General features: G+C 42.3%; 1 protein-coding gene across 2 annotated transcripts in view; it reads right to left on the reverse strand.

Annotated features, from left to right (window-relative positions):
* Positions 1–15,656, reverse strand: part of LOC115152826 (protein kinase C epsilon type) — a 218,694-nt gene extending 203,038 nt beyond the window's left edge. Inside the window, exons 1-2 of one of the 2 annotated variants that reach the window (XM_029697675.1) lie at positions 14,280–15,656; positions 8,778–8,828 (exon numbers count right to left, since the gene is read on the reverse strand). In XM_029697675.1, coding sequence (XP_029553535.1) covers positions 8,778–8,828; positions 14,280–14,627 — 399 coding nt within the window. In that variant the 5' untranslated portion in view covers positions 14,628–15,656. The remainder of the gene's footprint in view (positions 1–8,777; positions 8,829–14,279) is intronic. The other variant, XM_029697676.1, reaches the window with a different exon arrangement.
* Positions 15,657–21,153: the final 5,497 nt, after the last annotated feature.

Consider the following 21,153-nt stretch of genomic DNA (forward strand, 5'->3'; position numbering starts at 1 on the left):
CACACACCCTCTCAACACTCATCTAAACCGTGAACAGTGAATAACCGTAACCTCTGTTAACAATCCCCAATCACTTGTACACCTGTTATTAAGTTCCTCCCCACGGGAGTGCAGCTCGGTGCACCTGTTTAACAGTCCCCCAAACACATTGTGTGGTCGTTGAGTTGATAAGAGAAGTTACATCTAAACGATGATCTCAAGTCAGTTTTTCCCTTTCCTTGAGGTTAAGGTTAGGGGTTAGGACTGGGGGAGGGCAAAGTCAGAGATCTGTTGAATGCGGTTGAATGCTCCTGGTAGGCCCACAGTGGAGCTGAGCTGAGAACTGACATATTTCAGGGATTAACTCACTGTTCAAAATGAGTGCTGCTTCTACTGTCATCACTGCTGCTGCTGAACAACACACAGCAGGGCCTGCACACACAATCCATCACAAACAATTACAGCAAACCATTTCCTCTGTAATGGCAATGCAGAAGAGGGAGAGATAGAGAGAGATCAAGGAACGGGGGAAGGAAGAGAAAGAAAATTATAGAATAATAATTAATAATTATAGAATAATAAACAACACATTTCCTAAACCGGTTCAATTCTGACCAAAATAAGTAGATGAGGAAGTTGTAGTTGAAGAAGTAGTAGATGAAGAAGTAGTACACAAATAAGGAGTACCCAAAGAAGTAGTAGTTATTTGTTTTATTACCTTTATTTAACAAGGCAAGTCAGTTAAGAACAAATTCTTATTTTCAATGATGGCCTAGGAACGGTGGGTTAACTGCCTTGTTCAGGGGCAAAACGACACAATCTTTACCTTGTCAGCTCGGGGTTTCGATCTAACAACCTTTTGGTTACTGGCCCAATGCTCTAACCACTATTAAATAGTAAATGAAGGAGTGTAGATGAAAAAGAAGTACACAAAGAAGGAGTAGCTGAAGTAGTATACAAAGGAGTAGTAGATGAAGACATAGTAGATGAAGTAGTAGATGAAGAGGAAGAAGTAGTACACAAAGTAGTAGATGAAGAAGTAGTACACAAAGATGTAGTATCAAATCAAAATGTATTAGTCACATACTCTGAAAACAACAGGTGTAGACCTTACCGTGAAATGCTTACTTACAAGCCCTTAACTAACAATGCAGATCAAGAAAGAGTTAATAAAATATTTACAAAATAAACAAGGCTATATACAGGGGGTACCGGTACCGAGTCAATGTGTGGGGGTACAGGTTAGTCGAGGTAATTTGTACATGTAGTTAGGGGTGAAGTGACGATGCATAGATAATAACCTGCGAGTAGCAGCAGTATAGAAATAAATGGGGGGGGGGGGGGTGGCATTTCATTAATTGTTCAACAGTCTGATGGTTTTTGATGAAGAAGTAGTACATGATGAAGAAGTAAAGTGCCTTCCAAAAGTATTCATCCCCCTTGGTGTTTTTCCAATTTTGTTGCATTACAACCTTTAATTTAAATTGATTTTTATTTGGATTTCATGTAATGGATATAAACAAAGAAGTCCAAATCGGTGAAGTGAAATGAAAAAAATAAGTTGTTTAATTTATTCTTTTTTTCCTGAAAAGTGGTGCGTGTATATATGTATTCACCCCCTTTGCTATGAAGCCCCTAAATAAGATCCAGTGCAGCCAATTACCTTCAGAAGTCACATAATTTGTTAAATAAAATCCAATCTAAGTGTCACATGATCTGAGTATACATACACCTGTTCTGACAGGCCCCAGAGTCTGCAACACAACTAAGCAAGGGGCACCACCATGAAGACCAAGGAGCTCTCCAAACAGGTCAGGGACAAAGTTGTGGAGAAGTACAGATCAGCGTTGGGTTATAAACAAATACCCGAAACTTTGAAAATCCAACGGAGCACCATTAAATCCATTATAAAAAATGGAAAGAATATGGCACCACAGCAAACCTGTCAAGAGAGGGCCGCCCACAAAAACTCACGGACCAGGCAAGGAGGTCATTAACCAGAGAGGCAACAAATATACCAAAGATAACCCTGAAGGAGCTGCAAAGCTCCACAGCGGAGATTGGAGTATCTGTAAATTGGACCAATTTAAGCTGTACACTCCACAGAGCTGGGCATTACAGAAGAGTGGCCAGAAAAAAAAGCCATTGCTTAAAGAAAAAAAATGTGCAAACATGTTTGGTGTTCGCCAAAAGGCATGTGGGAGACTCCCCAAACATATGGAAGAAGTTACTCTGGTCAGATGAGACTAAAATGTAGCTTTTTGGCAATCAAAGAAAACGCTATGTCTGGCGCAAACCCAACACCTCTCATCACCCCGAGAATACCATCCCCACAGTGAACCATCGTGGTGGCAGCATCATTCTGTGGGGATGTTTTTCATCGGCAGGGACTGGGAAACTGGTCAGAGTTGAAGGAATGATGGATGGCGCTAAATACAGGGAAATTCTTGAGGGAAACCTGTTTCAGTCTTCCAGAGATTTGAGACTTGGACAGAGGTTCACCTTCCAGCAGGACCCTAGGCATACTGCTAAAGCAACACTAGAGTGGTTTAAGGGGAAACATTTAAATGTCTTGGAATGGGATAGTCAAAGCTCAGACCTCAATCCAATTGAGAATCTGTGGTATGATTTAAAGATTGCTGTACACCAGCGGAAACCCATCCAACTTGAAGGAGCTGGAGCAGTTTTGCCTTGAAGAATGGGCAAAACTCCCAATGGCTAGACGTACCAAGCTTATAGAGACATAACCCAAGAGACTTGCAGCTGTAAATTCTGCAAAAGGTGTCTTTACAAAGTCTCTACAAAGGGGGGGTGAAAAATTATGCACACTCAAGTTTTCTGTTTTTATGTTATTTTGCATCTTCAAAATGGTAGACATGTTGTTAAAATGGCGGCGGAAGAAATAGCAGCAGTTTTACGGGCGCCCAACTAATTGTGCAATTACGGGGTTTTTTTGTGTTATTTATAACTTATTTTGTACATAATGTTTCTGCAACCGTATCTTACGGCAAAAAAGAGCTTCTGGATATCAGGACAGCGATCACTCACCTCGGATTAGACTAAGATTTTTTCTTCAACAAGCAAGACACACAGGACATTCTCTGTACACCCGACAAAGCCAACATCCCCGTTATTGGCAAGAGGAAGAAACGCAGGTACAGAGGACACAGAGCGGGGTGCCTCATAAGGATTCACAGAAGGCGAGTGGGAAAGCTGCCGTTACCGTCAATATTACTCGCCAATGTGCAATCATTGGACAATAAATTAGACGAGGTACGATCACAAATATCCTACCAACGGGACATCAAAAACTGTAATATCTTATGTTTCACTGAATCGTGGCTGAATGATGACATGGATATGGAGCTAGCGGGATATACGCTGCACCATCAAGATAGAACAGCACACTCTGGTAAGACGATGGGGGGCGGTCTGTGCATATTTGTAAGCAACAGCTGGTGCATGAAATCTAAGGAAGTCTCTAGATTTTGCTCGCTTGAAGTAGAGTATCTTGTGATAAAATTCAGACCACACTATTTGCCTAGAGAGTTTTCAGCTATACTATTCGTGGCTGTTTATTTTCCACCACAGACGGATGCTGGCACTAAGACTGCACTCAGTCAGCTGTATAAGGAAATAAGCAAACAGGAAACCGGTTGCCCAGAGGCGGCGCTCCTAGTGGCCGGAGACTTTAATGCAGGGAAACAAATCAGTTCTACCTAATTTCTATCAACATGTTAAATGTGCAACCAGATGGAAAAAAATCTAGATCACCTGTACACACACAGAGATGCGTACAAAGCTCTCCCTCGCCCTCCATTTGGTAAATCCGACCACAATTCTATCCTCCTGATTCCTGCTTACAAGCAAAAATTAAAGCAGGATGCACCAGTGACTCGGTCTATAAAAAAGTGGTCTGAAGCAGATGCTAAACTACAGGACTGTTTTGCTATCACAGACTGGAACATGTTCCGGGATTCTTCCGATGGCATTGAGGAGTACACAACATCAGTCACTGGCTTTATCAATAAGTGCATCGAGGACGTCGTCCCCACAGTGACTGTACGTACATACCCCAACCAGAAGCAATGGATTACAGGCAACATTCGCACTGAGCTAAAGGGTAGAGCTGCCGCTTCAAGGTGCGAGACTCTAACCCGGAAGCTTATAAGAAATCCTGCGATGCCCTCCGATGAACCATCAAACAGGCAAAGCTTCAATACAGGGCTAAGATTGAATCATACTACACCAGCTCCGACGCTCGTCTTATGAGCACACTCCCATTTTCATCGACGGGGCTGTAGTGGAGCAGGTTGAGAGCTTCAAGTTCCTTGCTGTCCACATCACCAACAAACTAGAATGGTCCAAACACACCAAGACAGTCGTGAATAGAGCACGGCAAAGCCTATTCCCCCTCCGGAAACTAAAAAGATTTGGCATGGGTCCTCAAATCCTCAAAAGGTTCTACAGCTGCAACATCGAGAGCATCCTGACTGGTTACATCACTGCCTGGTACGGCAATTGCTCGGCCTCTGACCGCAAGGCACTACAGAGGGTAGTGGGTACGGCCCAGTACATCACTGGGGCTAAGCTGCCTGTCATCCAGGACCTCTACACCAGGCGGTGTCAGAGGAAGGCCCTAAAAATGGTCAAAAACCCCAGCCACCCCAGTCATAGACTGTTCTCTCTACTATCACATGGCAAGCGGTACCGGAGTGCCAAGTCTAGGACAAAAATGGTTCTCAACAGTTTTTACCCCCAAGCTATATGACTCCTGAACAGGTAATCAAATGTCTACCTGGACTATTTGCATTGTGTGCCTCCTCAACCTCTCTTTTACGCTGCTGCTACTCTCTGTTTATCATATATGCCTAATCACTTTAACTATACAATCATGTACATACTACCTCAATTGGCCCGACCAACCAGTGCCCCCGCACATTGGCTAACCGGGTGATCTGCACTGTGTCCCGCGACCCACCACCAGCCAACCCCTCTTTTACGCTACTACTACTCTCTGTTTATCATATATGCATAGTTACTTTAACCATATCTACATGTACATACTACCTCAATCAGCCCGACTAACCGGTGCCTGTATATAGCCTCTCTACTGTTATAGTCTCGCTACTGTATATAGCCTTGCTACTGTTATTTTTCCACTGTCTTTTTTACTGTTGTTTTTATTTGTTTACTTACCTATTGTTCACCTAATACCATTTTTGCACTGTTGGTTAGAGCCTGTAAGTAAGCATTTCACTGTAAGGTCTACACCTGTTGTATTCGGCGCACGTGACAAATAAACTTTGATTTGATTTTAAATAAAAAGATACAAACCCCCAAAAATCTATTTTAATTCCAGGTTGTAAGGCAACAAAATAGGAAAAATGCTAAGGGAGTGAATATTTTCGCAAGCCGCTGTACAGTAGTAGAGGAAGAAGTAGTAAATGAAGAAGTAGTAGATGAAGAAGTAGTAGATTATGAAGTAGTAGATTATAAAGTAATAGATAAAGAAGTAGTAGATTATGATGTTAAAGATTAAGAGGTAGTATCTGATGAAGTAGTAGATTAAGAAGTAGTACACAAAGAAATAGTAGATGAAGAAGTAGTAGAGGAAGAATTAGTAGTTATGAAGTAGTAGATGAAGAAGTAGTAGTTTATGAAGTAGTAGATGAAGAAGTAGTAGATTATAAAGTAGTAGTGGAAGAAGTAGTAGAGGATTAAGTAGTACATGAAGAAGTTGTTGATTATGAAGTAGTATCTTAAGAAGTAGTAGATAATTAAGTAATTGATGAAGAAGTAGTAGATTATAAAGTAGTAGATCAAGAAGTAGTAGATTATGATGTAAAAGATTAAGAAGTAATAGCTGATGAAGTAGTAGATGAAGAAGTTGTACACAAAGAAGTAGGTGAAGAAGAAGTAGTAGTTATGAAGTAGTAGATAAAGAAGTAGTAGATTATGAAGTAGTACACGAAGAAGTAGTAGATCAAGAAGTAGTAGATAATGATGTAAAAGATTAAGAAGTAGTAGCTGATGAAGTAGTAGATGAAGAAGTAGTACACAAAGTAGTCGATTAAGAAGTAATAGAGGAAGAAGTAGTAGTACATGAAGAAGTAGTAAATCAAGAAGTAGTAGAAGAAAAAGTAGTAGTTGAAGTAGTAGATTAAGTATTAGATTAAAAAGTAGTAGTTGATGAAGTAGTAGAGGAGGAAGTAGTAGCGGATTAAGTAGTACATGAAGAAGTAGAAGATGAATAAGTAGTAGGTGAAGAAGTAGTAGTTGATGAAGTAGTAGCGGATGAAGTAGTAGATGAAGAAGTAGTAGTTGAAGAAGTAGTAGTTGAAGAAGTAGTAGGTAAAGAAGTTAGTATATGAAGAAGTAGTAGGTGAAGAAATAGTAAATGAAGAAGTAGTAGTTGAATGAGTAGTAAAAATAAAATAAAATACAAATGTATTGGTAATATACACATGGTTAGCAGATGTTAATGCGAGTGTAGCGAAATGCTTGTGCTTCTAGTTCTGACAGTGCAGTAATATCTAACAAGCTGAAGTAGTAGATGAAGAAGTAGTAAGTGAAGTAGTAGTAGCTGAAGAAGTACTAGAAGAAGAAGTAGGGCACTGCTAGTTCAGGAAGTTTGTGCCTGTCCTACCTATAGGGCATGGAGCTTTTCTAGGGAACACGTGGTAGTTCAACACTCAAAAGTGTGGTCACACATACAAGTACACCGGCACACCCACATTTTATGTGCCTGACTGAGTCGGCACCACACAATTGGGCCAACTGGTTCAGACAGGTTGTTTACTTTGTTGATCATTTCTAAAAACAGCCTGGCTCCATAATCAGCCAAGCAACTTTATTGTTCACGATGCATAAAAAAATAACTGTTCCCATTCTCTAGGGTTTATAAAAAGAAAGTATGGTGTTACAAGACCCTAAAACATGATGTGGCCTCCTAGCTCTCCTCTACTATACTCAAGTAAGGATGGAATCCCACCAGAGGTTCAGAGAGAGTTCTCCCCCTGGCTCTCACACTCTCTCTTACTCCATCACACATGCTCACTCTTTGTTTCTGCCTCTGCCGCTCTTTCGCGCTCTGTCACACACCCATATTCACACTGGAGTTAAGTCAAACTCAATGGGGCTAGCAATGAGACAGAAGGGGGAGAGAGGCTACGAAGCCTGGGACTAGTAATGAGACAGGAGGGTGAGAGAAGCAGACAGAGGCTACGAAGCCTGGGGCTAGCAATTGAGACAGGAGGGGGAGAGAGGCTACGAGGCCTGGGGCTAGCAATGAGACAAGAGGAGGAGAGAGGCTACAATGCTTGGGGCTAGCAATGAGATAGGAGGGGGAGAGAGACAGAGGGAGGCTACGAAGCCTGGGGCTAGCATAGAGACAGGAGGGGGAGAGAGGCTACGAAGCCTGGGGCTAGCAATGAGACAGGAGGGTGAGAGAAGCAGACAGAGGCTACGAAGCCTGGGGCTAGCAATTGAGACAGGAGGGGGAGAGAGGCTACGAGGCCTGGGGCTAGCAATGAGACAAGAGGAGGAGAGAGGCTACAATGCTTGGGGCTAGCAATGAGATAGGAGGGGGAGAGAGACAGAGGGAGTCTACGAAGCCTGGGGCTAGCATAGAGACAGGAGGGGGAGAGAGGCTACGAAGCCTGGGGCTAGCAATGAGACAGGAGGGGGAGAGAGGCAGAGAGAGGCTATGAAGTCTGGGCTAGCATAGAGACAGAGGGGGGGGGGGGGGGGCTACGAAGCCTGGAGCTAGAGACAGGATGTGGAGAGAGACAGAGAGAGGCTACGAAGCCTGTGGCTAGCATAGAGACAGGAGGGGGATAGAGGCAGCTGCTGTCTGAGGATAAGGCAGACACAGGAGGGGCCCAGACAAAGAGGCCTGCCCAGGCTGACACCTACTGTTTCACCCCACCCTCATAACACTCAGCCACTGAAGTTTACACAGCCGGACAATCTCACGCTTCACTCTCCCTATTACCAACTCTGCTGGACTGACTGCCTTGACTGAAAGCAAATGAAGATGTTTTACACACCTATTGTTGACTAAAACTGTATGGAATATATTAGCTCAAATACACTTCTCATTGTCTAGGATAGTCTACAATCAAAGCCATACTATACCAACTCCTGCTCAAGCCTCCTAATTAGCAAGTTCTAACAGTCACAGAAACTCACAAAGGCCCACTGTCAACAGACAGAGACATTCTGAAAACAACATGAACAAAATGAACCATGAAAAATACCGCTATTGTGACGGTAATGTTTGAGTCAGCATGTGTATCCCTCCAATATTTTTTTTTATGTGTGTGTGAGTGTGTGTGAGAGAGGGAGAGAATACTATGTCTGTGCATGCATACACCTGTGCATCTTAGAGTGCATGTCTACACGTTCCTACCGAGGTACAAGTTCAGACAGATTCTTCGAGGAGAAATCGTTGGCAAGCCTTCTAAATTAGGCAACATGCCTTGCATTTTGGACATTAATCATGGAGCCCACCTATGAGGAGCTGCACATACACAAGGAGCAAGGAGAGATGGAAGGAAAGGACACAAGGAGAGATGGAAAGAAAGGACACAAGGAGCAAGGAGAGATGAAAGGAAAGGACACAGAGAACAAGGAGAGATGTAAAGAAAGGAAACAAGGAGAAAGGAAAGATGGAAGGAAAGGACACAAGGAGCAGGGAGAGATGGAAGGAAAGGACATAGAGAGCAATGCTGTTTAGGACAGAGCAGGACAACAGTCTCTCCATCTGGAATACATACACAATGCTTAGCACTTACCAACACCCCTAAACTGACATTTTGCTCCCAGGGATGCGATCTCCAAACTACCTAGAAGTGAAAATAAGAGGGAGGGTAAGCTAAAGACAGAACTCCTACAGCTCAGTCCAGCCAGCCGAGAACAGAGTGTCCGTAGCCCTATGAACCAAGCACACCCTCCTCAGACATGCAAGGCGATGACAGAGCCTGATCCATCAACATCAGCACAGAACATTCCCAGCCCGGCAAGTCAAACAGACAGAAACCCTATTGCCCTGAGCTTCCCCGGCCCGTCAACGAGCTGTACACCTTCTCCTCCACCCCACAATGGACCTGATAGAGTCTAATCAATAATCCAAGCTCCCGCCTACCTCAGACACACTGTCGAGAGTGAACCTGTATGTCAGCATTTCATTGTACTGTGTACCATGTGTATCCTGTGCATATGACAATAAACTGGACAACAAAGACAAGAGATTCCTCTTCAGCATGTACTTATTGTGAAAGCTGTCTGTCAGAAGAGCACAGGCCAGGATCACAGAGCACATCTATTTATCCACCTGCCACGCCAAGGCCAGGATAACAGAGCACACCTATCTATCCACCTGCCACGCCAGGATAACAGAGCATACCTATCTATCCACCTGCCACGCCAAAGCCAGGATAACAGAGCACACCTATCTATCCACCTGCCACGCCAAAGCCAGGATAACAGAGCACACCTATCTATCCACCTGCCAAGCCAGGATAACAGAGCACACATATCTATCCACCTGCAATCCCGAGGCCAGGAGCACAGAGCACACCTATCTATTCACTTGCCACGCCGAGGCCAGGAGAACAGAGCACACCTATCCATCTGCCACGCCGAGGCCAGGAGAACAGAGCACACCTATCCATCTGCCACGCCGAGGCCAGGAGAACAGAGCACACCTATCAATCTGCCACGCCGAGGCCAGGAGAACAGAGCACACCTATCCATCTGCCACGCCGAGGCCAGGAGAACAGAGCACACCTATCCATCTGCCACACCGAGGCCAGGAGAACAGAGCACAACTATCCATCTGCAACGCCGAGGCCAGGATCACAGAGCACACCTATCTATCCACCTGCCAAGCCAGGATAACAGAGCACACCTATCTATCCACCTGCCACGCCAAAGCCAGGATAACAGAGCACACCTATCTATCCACCTGCCAAGCCAGGATAACAGAGCACACCTATCTATCCACCTGCCAAGCCAGGATAACAGAGCACACATATCTATCCACCTGCCACACCGGATAACAGAGCACACATATCTATCCACCTGCAATGCCGAGGCCAGGAGCACAGAGCACACCTATCTATTCACTTGCCACGCCGAGGCCAGGAGAACAGAGCACACCTATCCATCTGCCACGCCGAGGCCAGGAGAACAGAGCACACCTATCCATCTGCCACGCCGAGGCCAGGAGAACAGAGCACACCTATCCATCTGCCACGCCGAGGCCAGGAGAACAGAGCACACCTATCCATCTGCCACGCCGAGGCCAGGAGAACAGAGCACACCTATCCATCTGCCACGCCGAGGCCAGGAGAACAGAGCACACCTATCCATCTGCCACGCCGAGGCCAGGAGAACAGAGCACACCTATCCATCTGCCACGCCGAGGCCAGGAGAACAGAGCACACCTATCCATCTGCCACGCCGAGGCCAGGAGAACAGAGCACACCTATCCATCTGCCACTTCGAGGCCAGGAGAACAGAGCACACCTATCCATCTGCCACGCCGAGGCCAGGAGAACAGAGCACACCTATCCATCTGCCACGTTGAGGCCAGAAGAACAGAGCACAACTATCCATCTGCCACACAGAGGCCAGGAGAACAGAGCACACCTATCCATCTGCCACGTTGAGGCCAGAAGAACAGAGCACAACTATCCATCTGCCACACAGAGGCCAGGAGAACAGAGCACACCTATCCATCTGCCACGCCGAGGCCAGGAGAACAGAGCACACCTATCCATCTGCCACATGGAGGCCAGAAGAACAGAGCACACCTATCCATCTGCCACACAGAGGCCAGGAGAACAGAGCACACCTATCCATCTGCCACGTTGAGACCAGAAGAACAGAGCACACCTATCCATCTGCCACGCCAAGGCCAGGAGAACAGAGCACACCTATCCATCTGCCACGTTGAGGCCAGAAGAACAGAGCACACCTATCCATCTGCCACGCCGAGGCCAGGAGAACAGAGCACACCTATCCATCTGCCATGTTGAGGCCAGAAGAACAGAGCACACCTATCCATCTGGCACGCTGAGGCCAGGAGAACAGAGCACACCTATCCATCTGCCATGTTGAGGCCAGAAGAACAGAGCACACCTATCCATCTGGCACGCCGAGGCCAGGAGAACAGAGCACACCTATCCATCTGCCATGTTGAGGCCAGAAGAACAGAGCACACCTATCCATCTGCCACGCAGAGGCCAGGAGAACAGAGCACACCTATCCATCTGCCACGTTGAGACCAGAAGAACAGAGCACACCTATCCATCTGCCACGCCAAGGCCAGGAGAACAGAGCACACCTATCCATCTGCCACGCCGAGGCCAGGAGAACAGAGCACACCTATCCATCTGCCATGTTGAGGCCAGAAGAACAGAGCACACCTATCCATCTGGCACGCTGAGGCCAGTAGAGCAGAACAACTCACAAGAGGAATAAAGCCACCCAGTATTTATGAAAATGTTCCTCCCTCACAGGGAAAGTGTCATAATAGCCTTTACTTTAGTGGCATACTGAGGAACAGAATTGCCTTCACAACAACGAATAGTCCCAGTATTATTGTGAATATACCCTTTATTATAATATGTCCATGTTATCCATCTCACCACTGATTATCAGTGATGAGGAGTATCTAGATTATTCGATTTTTTTAAACTTTTGTTCCTGTCTATGATTTAATAATCAGCATTGTTATCATGGCCTAATATGAACAGCTCTGGTGTTTTGGATGTGGTAATCTGGTGCCGGAACGAATACAGTTCAATCTCATACTGTAATGACATATATTTATGAACTATGTTTTAGTGGATTTATTATGTTTATTTTATGTTGGGCAGTGTATGTGAAGTGATGTAGTCAGGAAAGATGCTGATATTTGGATGTCCTTGGGGCCAGAACCTGTAAGGATATGTAGATGTCCACAAAACTTGGCCTACTTCCCTTCAGGGAACCTCACCCTCACCCACTCATCCTGTAGTGAACATCTTGAGGAAGGTGTGCCTATGTTGAAGGGAGTGAGTCTATAGTTTTCATGACTGGAATTTAAAGGTAAAATATCTATATCCTTCCTCACACAGAGTATGTTTACATGCACACTAATAATGCAATATTAAACTGATTATGGCAATAGGCTGAGTATGGCATCAGTCATGTAAACACCATACTCTGCTTATCTTAATCGGCGTAAAGTCATAATCGAAGTAAGCATAAGCTGATTAAAACAGATGAGCCCTAAGTGATTAGGTTGTGTAAATGCCTCAGAGTCACAGCACTGTATTTGATCTGCCATGTGCTATCACCAGCAGAGCAAGTGTCCTTCAGTCTTTTGCGCGAGTAAAGTCAGTTCGGAAAAACTGAAAGTAAGGTTATTCATCTTAGAAATTGTTTTCACATACAAACTTTATATGTCCGTACTCAGATAGGCATCTCAAATAGGCATCACAAAAATAACATGGTCATTGGTCGCTGTGGTAGAACGTTTATTTTGATTGCCGATTTTCTGCATTTATTAAAGTCCCATCAGGTAGCCTGATTTCAGATGTGTCCATGTAAACAGGATTATTAGGGAATAAAGCATGTAAATGTTTAAATCAAACTATTAAATTAAGCTAGACTATTCACAGTAATCATATTATTGTGTGCATGTAACCATACTCACAGACTATCATAAAGTATAACATTATCTATGTCACATGATCTGTCTCATCATAATCCAAACAACATGTCAGCGTTTATTGTAGATGTGTTGGACATAGCATTGATCATCTAATTTGGTGGACGATTTTAGATTTTGAAAAACAGTCTGCAGGCACCACATGTTCATGACCCTTCATTAGGTGTAATCATGTGCTGCATGTCTTCTCAAATGAGTCTGCAGCTGCCTATCTTATAAAAGAGAGCATATGGCCCTAAGGCAACCTCATGATTCCAGTATTTATCTGGAAGGTTGTGAAAGACTTCTCTGTATGTGGACTTTTGTCCGCATTAGCATTCCATCTCAAGGGCATCATGGTTTCCAAGACATTTGCAAATGACAAATCAATTGCAAGTTGTCACAGGCTCAGCAGTAGCGCTCTCAAGTCATGTCTAACCTTACACTTACATGCAACTTCTGCTATCAGAATATGAATTTGCCATTGAAATGACGGGTCTAGATGCACACAAGTCGCTTTGTGGTCTGATTGTGTTAAGATCTGTCTGACCACATCGGGAGGTGGTCTGCGTTACATAGTGTGCGGATTTCTCCTCAGTCTGGATGCAATCAGGCTACCGAAAGCACATGCAGCGGGTGACGTCATCAGCACGCTCCCACAAGTCTCCAGAGAACTTGTGTTTTGGGACCGAGGGGCACCTTTTCATTAAAAAGTTGGAGGAAATACGTTTCTAGCGTGAGAGGAACGTGTTTGCTGGCCTCATAAATGCTAGTCAGCTAACTAATATTTAGAAAAATGAGAGTTATGCTAACCCGTTTGCAATCCATTTAGCTTTGCTTGCTTGCTAGCTACATAGGTTAGCTGGCTAGTTAGCTACAGTAGTTAGCTACTACCATCAGTTGTTGTGTTATTATCATACGTTGCCTATTCCACCGTTTGCAGAATGCATACTGGCATTTGAATATAGCGCGGGAACAGACAAAATGTGGATATGGTGGACACATGTAAATGTAGATGCATGACGTGTTCGGAATTTCATTATCAGAACACCAATTAGTGTGTGTGTGTGTGTGTGTGTGTGTGTGTGGGGGGGGGGGGGGGGGGTCAAAATTGGTCTACCTGTGTAAACGCAGCCTTACCGGCCTACCTGCCTGGCCTTCCCATTCCACATCAGATTTTATTAACTCACGCTTGCGTTTGACATGGAAACATGTTGCTTTTCTCAGAATGCAGGCTGCCTACATCACAGCTGATAGGAATATGTATGACAGGCTTTTAAGCACCCTCCTCTCCATCGTTCCTACGCAACGGGGTTATTGCGCATAGATCTATCAGATCCTGGCATGATACAGGTGACCTAGAGTGCCAGGAAACCAATGGTGGATGGATGCCAGCCAGGGGCTTTCGTGATGGTGATGTTAACGATAAAGGAACATTAATTCAAGGCCTAGACTGTTTTGCAAAATAGTAATGGAGACTTTGTATAATAATTTAGTCTAATCGTAAGGCCATGAGGATGCTGAGAGTGAGATGAAAACAACTTGGTAAAAGGCATTATGCGCAAGGAACACCAAATAATAAGGGGCCAAAGCATACCCATTCCTCGTAGTGCTTACTGCCATTCTGCAATATATCTTCGAACTGTATGATGCAGTTGGCCACGAAATCGTCATATCCAATTGGCGCGTCGTGAAACACCGACAGTTCGATTTTCCTTCCGTCATGCACCTCTGTAACGAACTCGTCGTTCCACGCAGGGCTGTTGGTTTTCTGTTTGGTGGAAGTTTGGCCCACACGCGAGTCATCCACGTTTAGTGCAATGTATGTGTCTAACAGAAAAGTCTGGGTCTTTGGGCCAACCGCATGCCTAAGAGACCAAGCTGTCGGTTTCAAGTCCAACGCCTCACAAATCTTGATCTTCAATAACCCATTGAAAACCACCATGGCGGTGATGTAATCCTCCTCAATAGGACTTGGAACAGAGTGGTTGTTTACAATATAATCCTTTAACCCAAACACTTCAACTGGTCATAAATCATTTGTCCTAGTTTTATGTATTGTTTGAATCCTCAAATGTAAGACCACGGTTTGAATGGGTTGAGACTTGAATGTAACGGGAAAATGCTGTCCCGTCTCACTCTAGTACACACATAGCCTACCAATCGGATGCAAATCAGTCCTCCCGAAACAGTCTAGTGAGAGTAAATTGTCTCGTTTTTGCTCTCTGGCAGTCTTGGTTTTCCCAATGATAATCCACATTTGGCGTTTAACCAGACAAAGCCTTTCTTTTGAATATAATAAATACACGTCTTGAGAAGCTTATATGAAGGAAAAATACGACCATGCAGCAGTTGGAATGTCAACAGCCTACCCAAACCGCAACACGACAGAGCAAAATCTATCAAAACTATCCTCGGCAACTCCACTAGGCTTTATAAACACTCGTATTCCACCGTTGGAAGAAACTGCTGCCTCCTCGCCGAGCATTTGGGATGTTTCCCAAACCGGTTCCCGACTTGTGAATTGCTCAAGCAGTGTATAGTTGCAGGTCGACTCTGTTGTGGTTTTCTTGGTTTCTGTTCGCTCCTTATACTCCCAGGCTGTTTTCTTGCCGTTGCTGTACTTGGTTTCAGTTTGCTCCTTAAACTCCCAGGCTGTTTTCTCGCCGTTGCTGTTCTTGGTTTCCTGCACACCTCCCTTTTCTCCACCGACCGTCTAAACACTGGTGCAGGAAATGCGCAAAACACGTCAGTTTCTTTCTCTGAGGCGCGCTGCGTCTTGCCTATGCCAGATGGGGGAGTGCAACACAACTGTCAGTGTAGGCGAGTCGACCAGGCTGTCAGGACAGAGGCGCATCCAAGGGCTCAAGTGACAGATACAGGGATATGATGTGCTGGAGTAGGCCTACTGATTACATCATTCTCTTTTCGGAAACATATCGGGGAGGCTCATTGCTGTGTTTGATAGGTCTATCCACCGAGTAGCAAGGTTATTACTGTTACAAGCAGGGGGCTATTGCGTCAAAGACATGGAAAATGGGTGGATCATTGGGGTGGTTAGGTATGTCTGGTATTTGCAACAGATGATTATCTTATACTGGCCATAACACTGACTGTCGCACCTGAATTACACCGATAGCTCTAATGTAAAACGTGTATCTGTTTTCCAAAACATAAAACCATATCGTAGCCGATGATTATGACCATTGGGCAATAGGCTTTGAATGACAATAATACACACTTGTTTAGCATTTTGTTAGTCAGGATTTTAATTTTTGGGCGACCAGATTAATAACCCATAAAATATGAAGATAGCCAACATATCTACATTTTTATTGAGCCACACATAAAGTGTGTTTGATCCCGACAGTGCATCCCGGATGTCTGGCCTATAACTTCAAACGTCTAATTTATCGACCTTGACTCAAGAAAAGCAGTGCGTGCATAGATAGATAGATAGATAGATAGATAGATAGATAGATAGATAGATAGATAGATAGATAGATAGATAGATAGATAGATAGATAGATACATAGATAGATAGATAGATAGATAGATAGCATACAGGTCATGCAACATTTGCAACCACATATCACTGAGGTTTGCTTGAAAACACCCTTCACTATGGCATGTATTTCTGCTGGGAATGCACCACATCTACATTTGCAGTGCAAATTGTCTGTTAATTTTTTTTGGTGTAAGTCTCCATGTGTAAAGAATGAGGTGTCTGCACAGCTAGGCTTATACATGAATAGTGGGAAATCGAAATCACTATGACCAATAGGCCAGGCAATAACAATATTTAGAAAACAAACTCACAGACAACAGCTGCCCTTATAAGTCATTATAGTAGAATAATTACAAATCAAACACATAATACAGATGTAGCCTGTTGCAAATAGAGTCAATATCGTCACTATAGTCAATAGGGTCAATAGAGTCAATATAGTCAATTTAGTAAATAGAGTCAACAGGGTCAATTGAGTCAATAGTGTCAAAATAGTTAATAGAGTAAATATAGTAAATAGAGTTAATATAGTCAATAGGGTCAATATATTCAATATAGGCAATAGAGTCAATAGGGTTAATATATTCAATATAGGCAATATATTCAATATAGGCAATAGAGTCAATAGGGTTAATATATTCAATATAGGCAATATATTCAATATAGGCAATAGGGTCAATATATTCAATATAGGCAATATATTCAATAGAGTCAATATATTCAATAGAGTCAATATATTCAATAGAGTCAATAGGGTCAATATAGTCAATAGACTTAATATATTTAATAGAGTAAATAGTGTCAATACAGTAAAAAGAGTCAATATAGTCAATACGGTCGATAGAGTCAATATAGTCAGTAGGGTCAATATAGTCAATAGGGTCAATATAGTCAATAGGGTCAATATAGTCAATAGGGTCCATAGAGTCAATATAGCCAATGTATCCAATAGAGTCAATGTAATCAATTCGAGTAAATAGAGTCAATATGGTCAATACGGTCAATAGAGTCAATAAGGTCAATATAGTCAATAGAGTGAATAGAGTCAAAAGAGTCAATAGAGTCAAGAGTCAATTGTGTCAATATAGAGAATAGAGTTAATAGAGTCAATAGTTAATAATGTCAATAGAGTCAATAGGGTCAATATAGACAATATAGTCAATAGAGTCAATATTGTCAATATAGTCAATATAGTCAATATATTTAATAGAGTAAATAGTGTCAATACAGTAAAAAGAGTTAATATAGTCAATACGGTCGATAGAGTCAATATAGTCAATAGAGTCAATATAGTCAATACGGTCGATAGAGTCAATATAGTCAATAGAGTCAATATTGTCAATATAGTCAATAGACTTAATATATTTAATAGAGTAAATAGTGTCAATACAGTAAAAAGAGTCAATATAGTCAATACGGTCGACAGAGTCAATATAGTCAATAGAGTCAATATAGTCAATAGGGTCAATATGGTCAGTAGGGTCAATATAGTCAATAGGGTCAATAGAGTCAATGTAATCAATAGAGTCAATAAGGTCAATATAGTCAATAGAGTGAATAGAGTCAAAAGAGTCAATTGTGTCAATATAGAGAATAGAGTTAATAGAGTCAATAGTTAATAATGTCAATAGAGTCAATAGGGTCAATATAGTGAATAGTGTAAAAATAGTCAATATAGACAATAGAGTAAATAGAGTCAATAGGGTAAATAGAGTCAATAGGGTCAATATAGTCAATAGAGTCAATATGGTCAGTAGGGTCAATATGGTCAATAGGGTCCATAGAGTCAATAGTGTCAATCCAGAAAATAGGGTCAATATAGTCAGTAGAGTCAATAGTCTCAGTATAGTCAGGAGAGTCAATCGGGTCAAATCGGTCAATAGAGTCAATATGGTCCATAGAGTCAATAGTGTCAATACAGTAAATAGGGTCAATATAGTCAATAGAGTCAATAGTGTCAATATAAACAATATAAATAGAGTCAATAGGGTCAATATAGTCAATAGAGTAAAAAGAGACAATATAGTAAAAATTGTCAGTCGAGTCAATGTGGTCAAATCGGTCAGTAGGGTCAACAGAGTCAATAGGGTCAATAGAGTTAATAGGGTCAACAGAGTCCATAGGGTCAATATAGTTAATAGGTTCAAATTAGTCAATATAGACAATATAGTAAATACAGTAAATAGAGTTAATATAGTCAATATTGTCAATATAGTCAATAGAGTCAAAATAGTCAATATAGACACTAGAGTAAATATAGTAAATAGTGTCAATATAGTCAATAGACTTAATATATTTAATAGAGTCAATAGAGTAAATAGTGTCAATATAGTCAATATTGTCAATATAGTCAATAGACTTAATATATTTAATAGAGTCAATAGAGTAAATAGTGTCAATAGAGTAAAAAGAGTCAATATAGTCAATAGGGTCGATAGAGTCAATAGGGTCAATAGAGTCAAAATACTTAATAGAGTCAATAGGGTCAAAATTGTCAATATAGTCAATAGAGTCAATATGGTCAGTAGGGTGAATATAGTCAATATGGTCAATATAGTCAATAGGGTCAATATAGTCAATAGGGTCAATATAGTCAATAGGGTCAATATAGTCAATAGGGTCAATATAGTCAATAGGGTCAATATAGTTAATAGGGTCCATAGAGTCAATGTATCCAATAGAGACAATGTAATCAATAGAGTAAATAGAGTCAATAGAGTCAATAGAGTCAATATGGTCAATACGGTCAATAGAGTCAATAGAGTCAATAAGGTCAATGTAGTCAATAGAGTGAATAGAGTCAACAGAGTCAATTGTGTCAATATAGACAATAGAGTTAACAGAGTCAATAGAGTTAATAATGTCAATAGGGTCAAAATAGTTAATAGAGTCAATAGGGACAATATAGACAATACTGTAAATAGGTTCAATAGAGTCAATAAGGTCAATATAAACAATTTAAATAAGAGTCAATAGGTTCCATAAAGTCAATATAGTCAATGTAGTCAATAGAGTCAATGTAATCAATAGAGTAAATAGAGTAAATATAGTCAAAAGAGTCAATATAGTCAATAGGGTCGATAGAGTCAATATAGTCAATAGAGTCAATGAGTCAATATTGTCAATAAAGTCAAAAAGGTCAATAGAGCCAATAGAGTTAATAGAGTCAAAATAGTTAATAGAGTCAATAGGGACAATATATACAATACTGTAAATAGGGTCAATAGAGTCAATAGGGTCAATAGGGTCCATAGAGTCAATATAGTAAATGTAGTCAATATAGTCAATGTATCCAATAGAGTCAATGTAATCAATAGAGTAAATAGAGTCAATAGAGTCAATACGGTCAACAAAGTCAATATGGTCAACAGAGTGAATAGAGTCAATAGAGACTATAGAGTCAATACGATCAATACGGTCAATAAAGTCAATAAGGTTAAAATAGACAATAGAGTTAATAGAGTCAATAGAGTTAATAATGTCAATAGGGTCAATATAGTCAATAGAGTCAATGAGTCAATATACTCAATATTGTCAATACGGTCAATAAGAGTCAAAAAGTTCAAGAGAGTCAATAGAGTCAATAGAGTCAAAATAGTTAATAGAGTCAATAGGGACAATATAGTAAATATAGTCAATAGTGTCAATGAGTTCAATATAACCAATTTAAATAGTCAATAGAGTCAAAAGGGTCAATATAGTAAACATAGTCAATATTGTCAATATTGTAAAAAGGTTTGATATAGTCAATAGAGTTAATATAGTGAATACAGTCAATATATTCAATATTGTCAATAGAGTCAATAGGATCAGTAGAGTCATAGTCAATATAGTCAATAGGGTCAAAAGGGTCAGTATAGTCAATATACTCAATAGAGCCAATCGAGTCAATATAAACAATATAAATAGAGTCAATAGGGTCAATATAGTCAACATTGTCAGTAGAGTCAATGTGGTCAAATCGGTCAATAGGGTCAATAGAGTCAATAGTTGTCACACCCTGACCTGAGAGAGACGGTTTATTTCTCTATTTTGTTAGGTCGGGGTGTGGGGTGGGCATTCTATGTCATTATATTTCTATGTTTTGGCCAGGTATGGTTTCCAATCAGAGGCAGCTGTCTATCGTTGTCTCTGATTGGGAACCATACTTAGGCAGCCTTTTCCCACCTGTGTTTGTGGTTAGTTGTTTTCTGTTTTGTGTTTCTGTACCTGACAGAAATGTGCGCTTTCGTTTCCCTTTGTTATTTTTGTTCGAGTGTTTGTTTAATTCAAATAAATAATCATGAACACGTGCCATGCTGCATCTTGGTCACCTCTCTACGACGATCGTTACAGAGCTACCCACCACAACTGGATCAAGCAGCGTGCCCGGGAGGAGATGGATTCCTGGTCTCTGGAGGAGTTGGAGGAGAGGATAGACTGGACTTGGGGGCAAATATTGGAGAGATACAGAAGCCTGCCGGGGAGGCAGGTGAAGGCAGCGAGAGAGGAACTAGCACGGCAAGGAAGGAAGCACGAGAGGCAGCCCCAAAACGCCCTGTGTCTCCTCAGTCCGGTGAGACCCGTTCCGGCTCCACATAAGAAGTCTCCAGTGATGATCCATGGGCCGAAGCCTCCAGTGATGATCCATGGCATGAAGCCTCCAGTGATGATCCATGGCACGAAGCCTCCAGTGATGATCCATGGCACGAAGCCTCCAGTGATGATCCATGGCACGAAGCCTCCAGTGACGATCCATGGCCCGGAGCCTGTAGGGATGATCCATGGCCCGGAGCCTGTAGGGATGATCCATGGCCCGGAGCCTGTAGGGATGATCCATGGTCCGAAGCCTCCAGTGATGATCCATGGCACAAAGCCTGCAGTGATGATCCATGGCATGGAGCCTGTAGCGACGGCCTGCAGCCCGGAACCTCCTGAGACGGCCTGCAGCCCGGAACCTCCTGAGACGGCCTGCAGCCCAGAG

The sequence above is a fragment of the Salmo trutta genome, chromosome 18 (assembly GCF_901001165.1).
Source record: "Salmo trutta chromosome 18, fSalTru1.1, whole genome shotgun sequence".
Taxonomy (NCBI): domain Eukaryota; kingdom Metazoa; phylum Chordata; class Actinopteri; order Salmoniformes; family Salmonidae; genus Salmo; species Salmo trutta.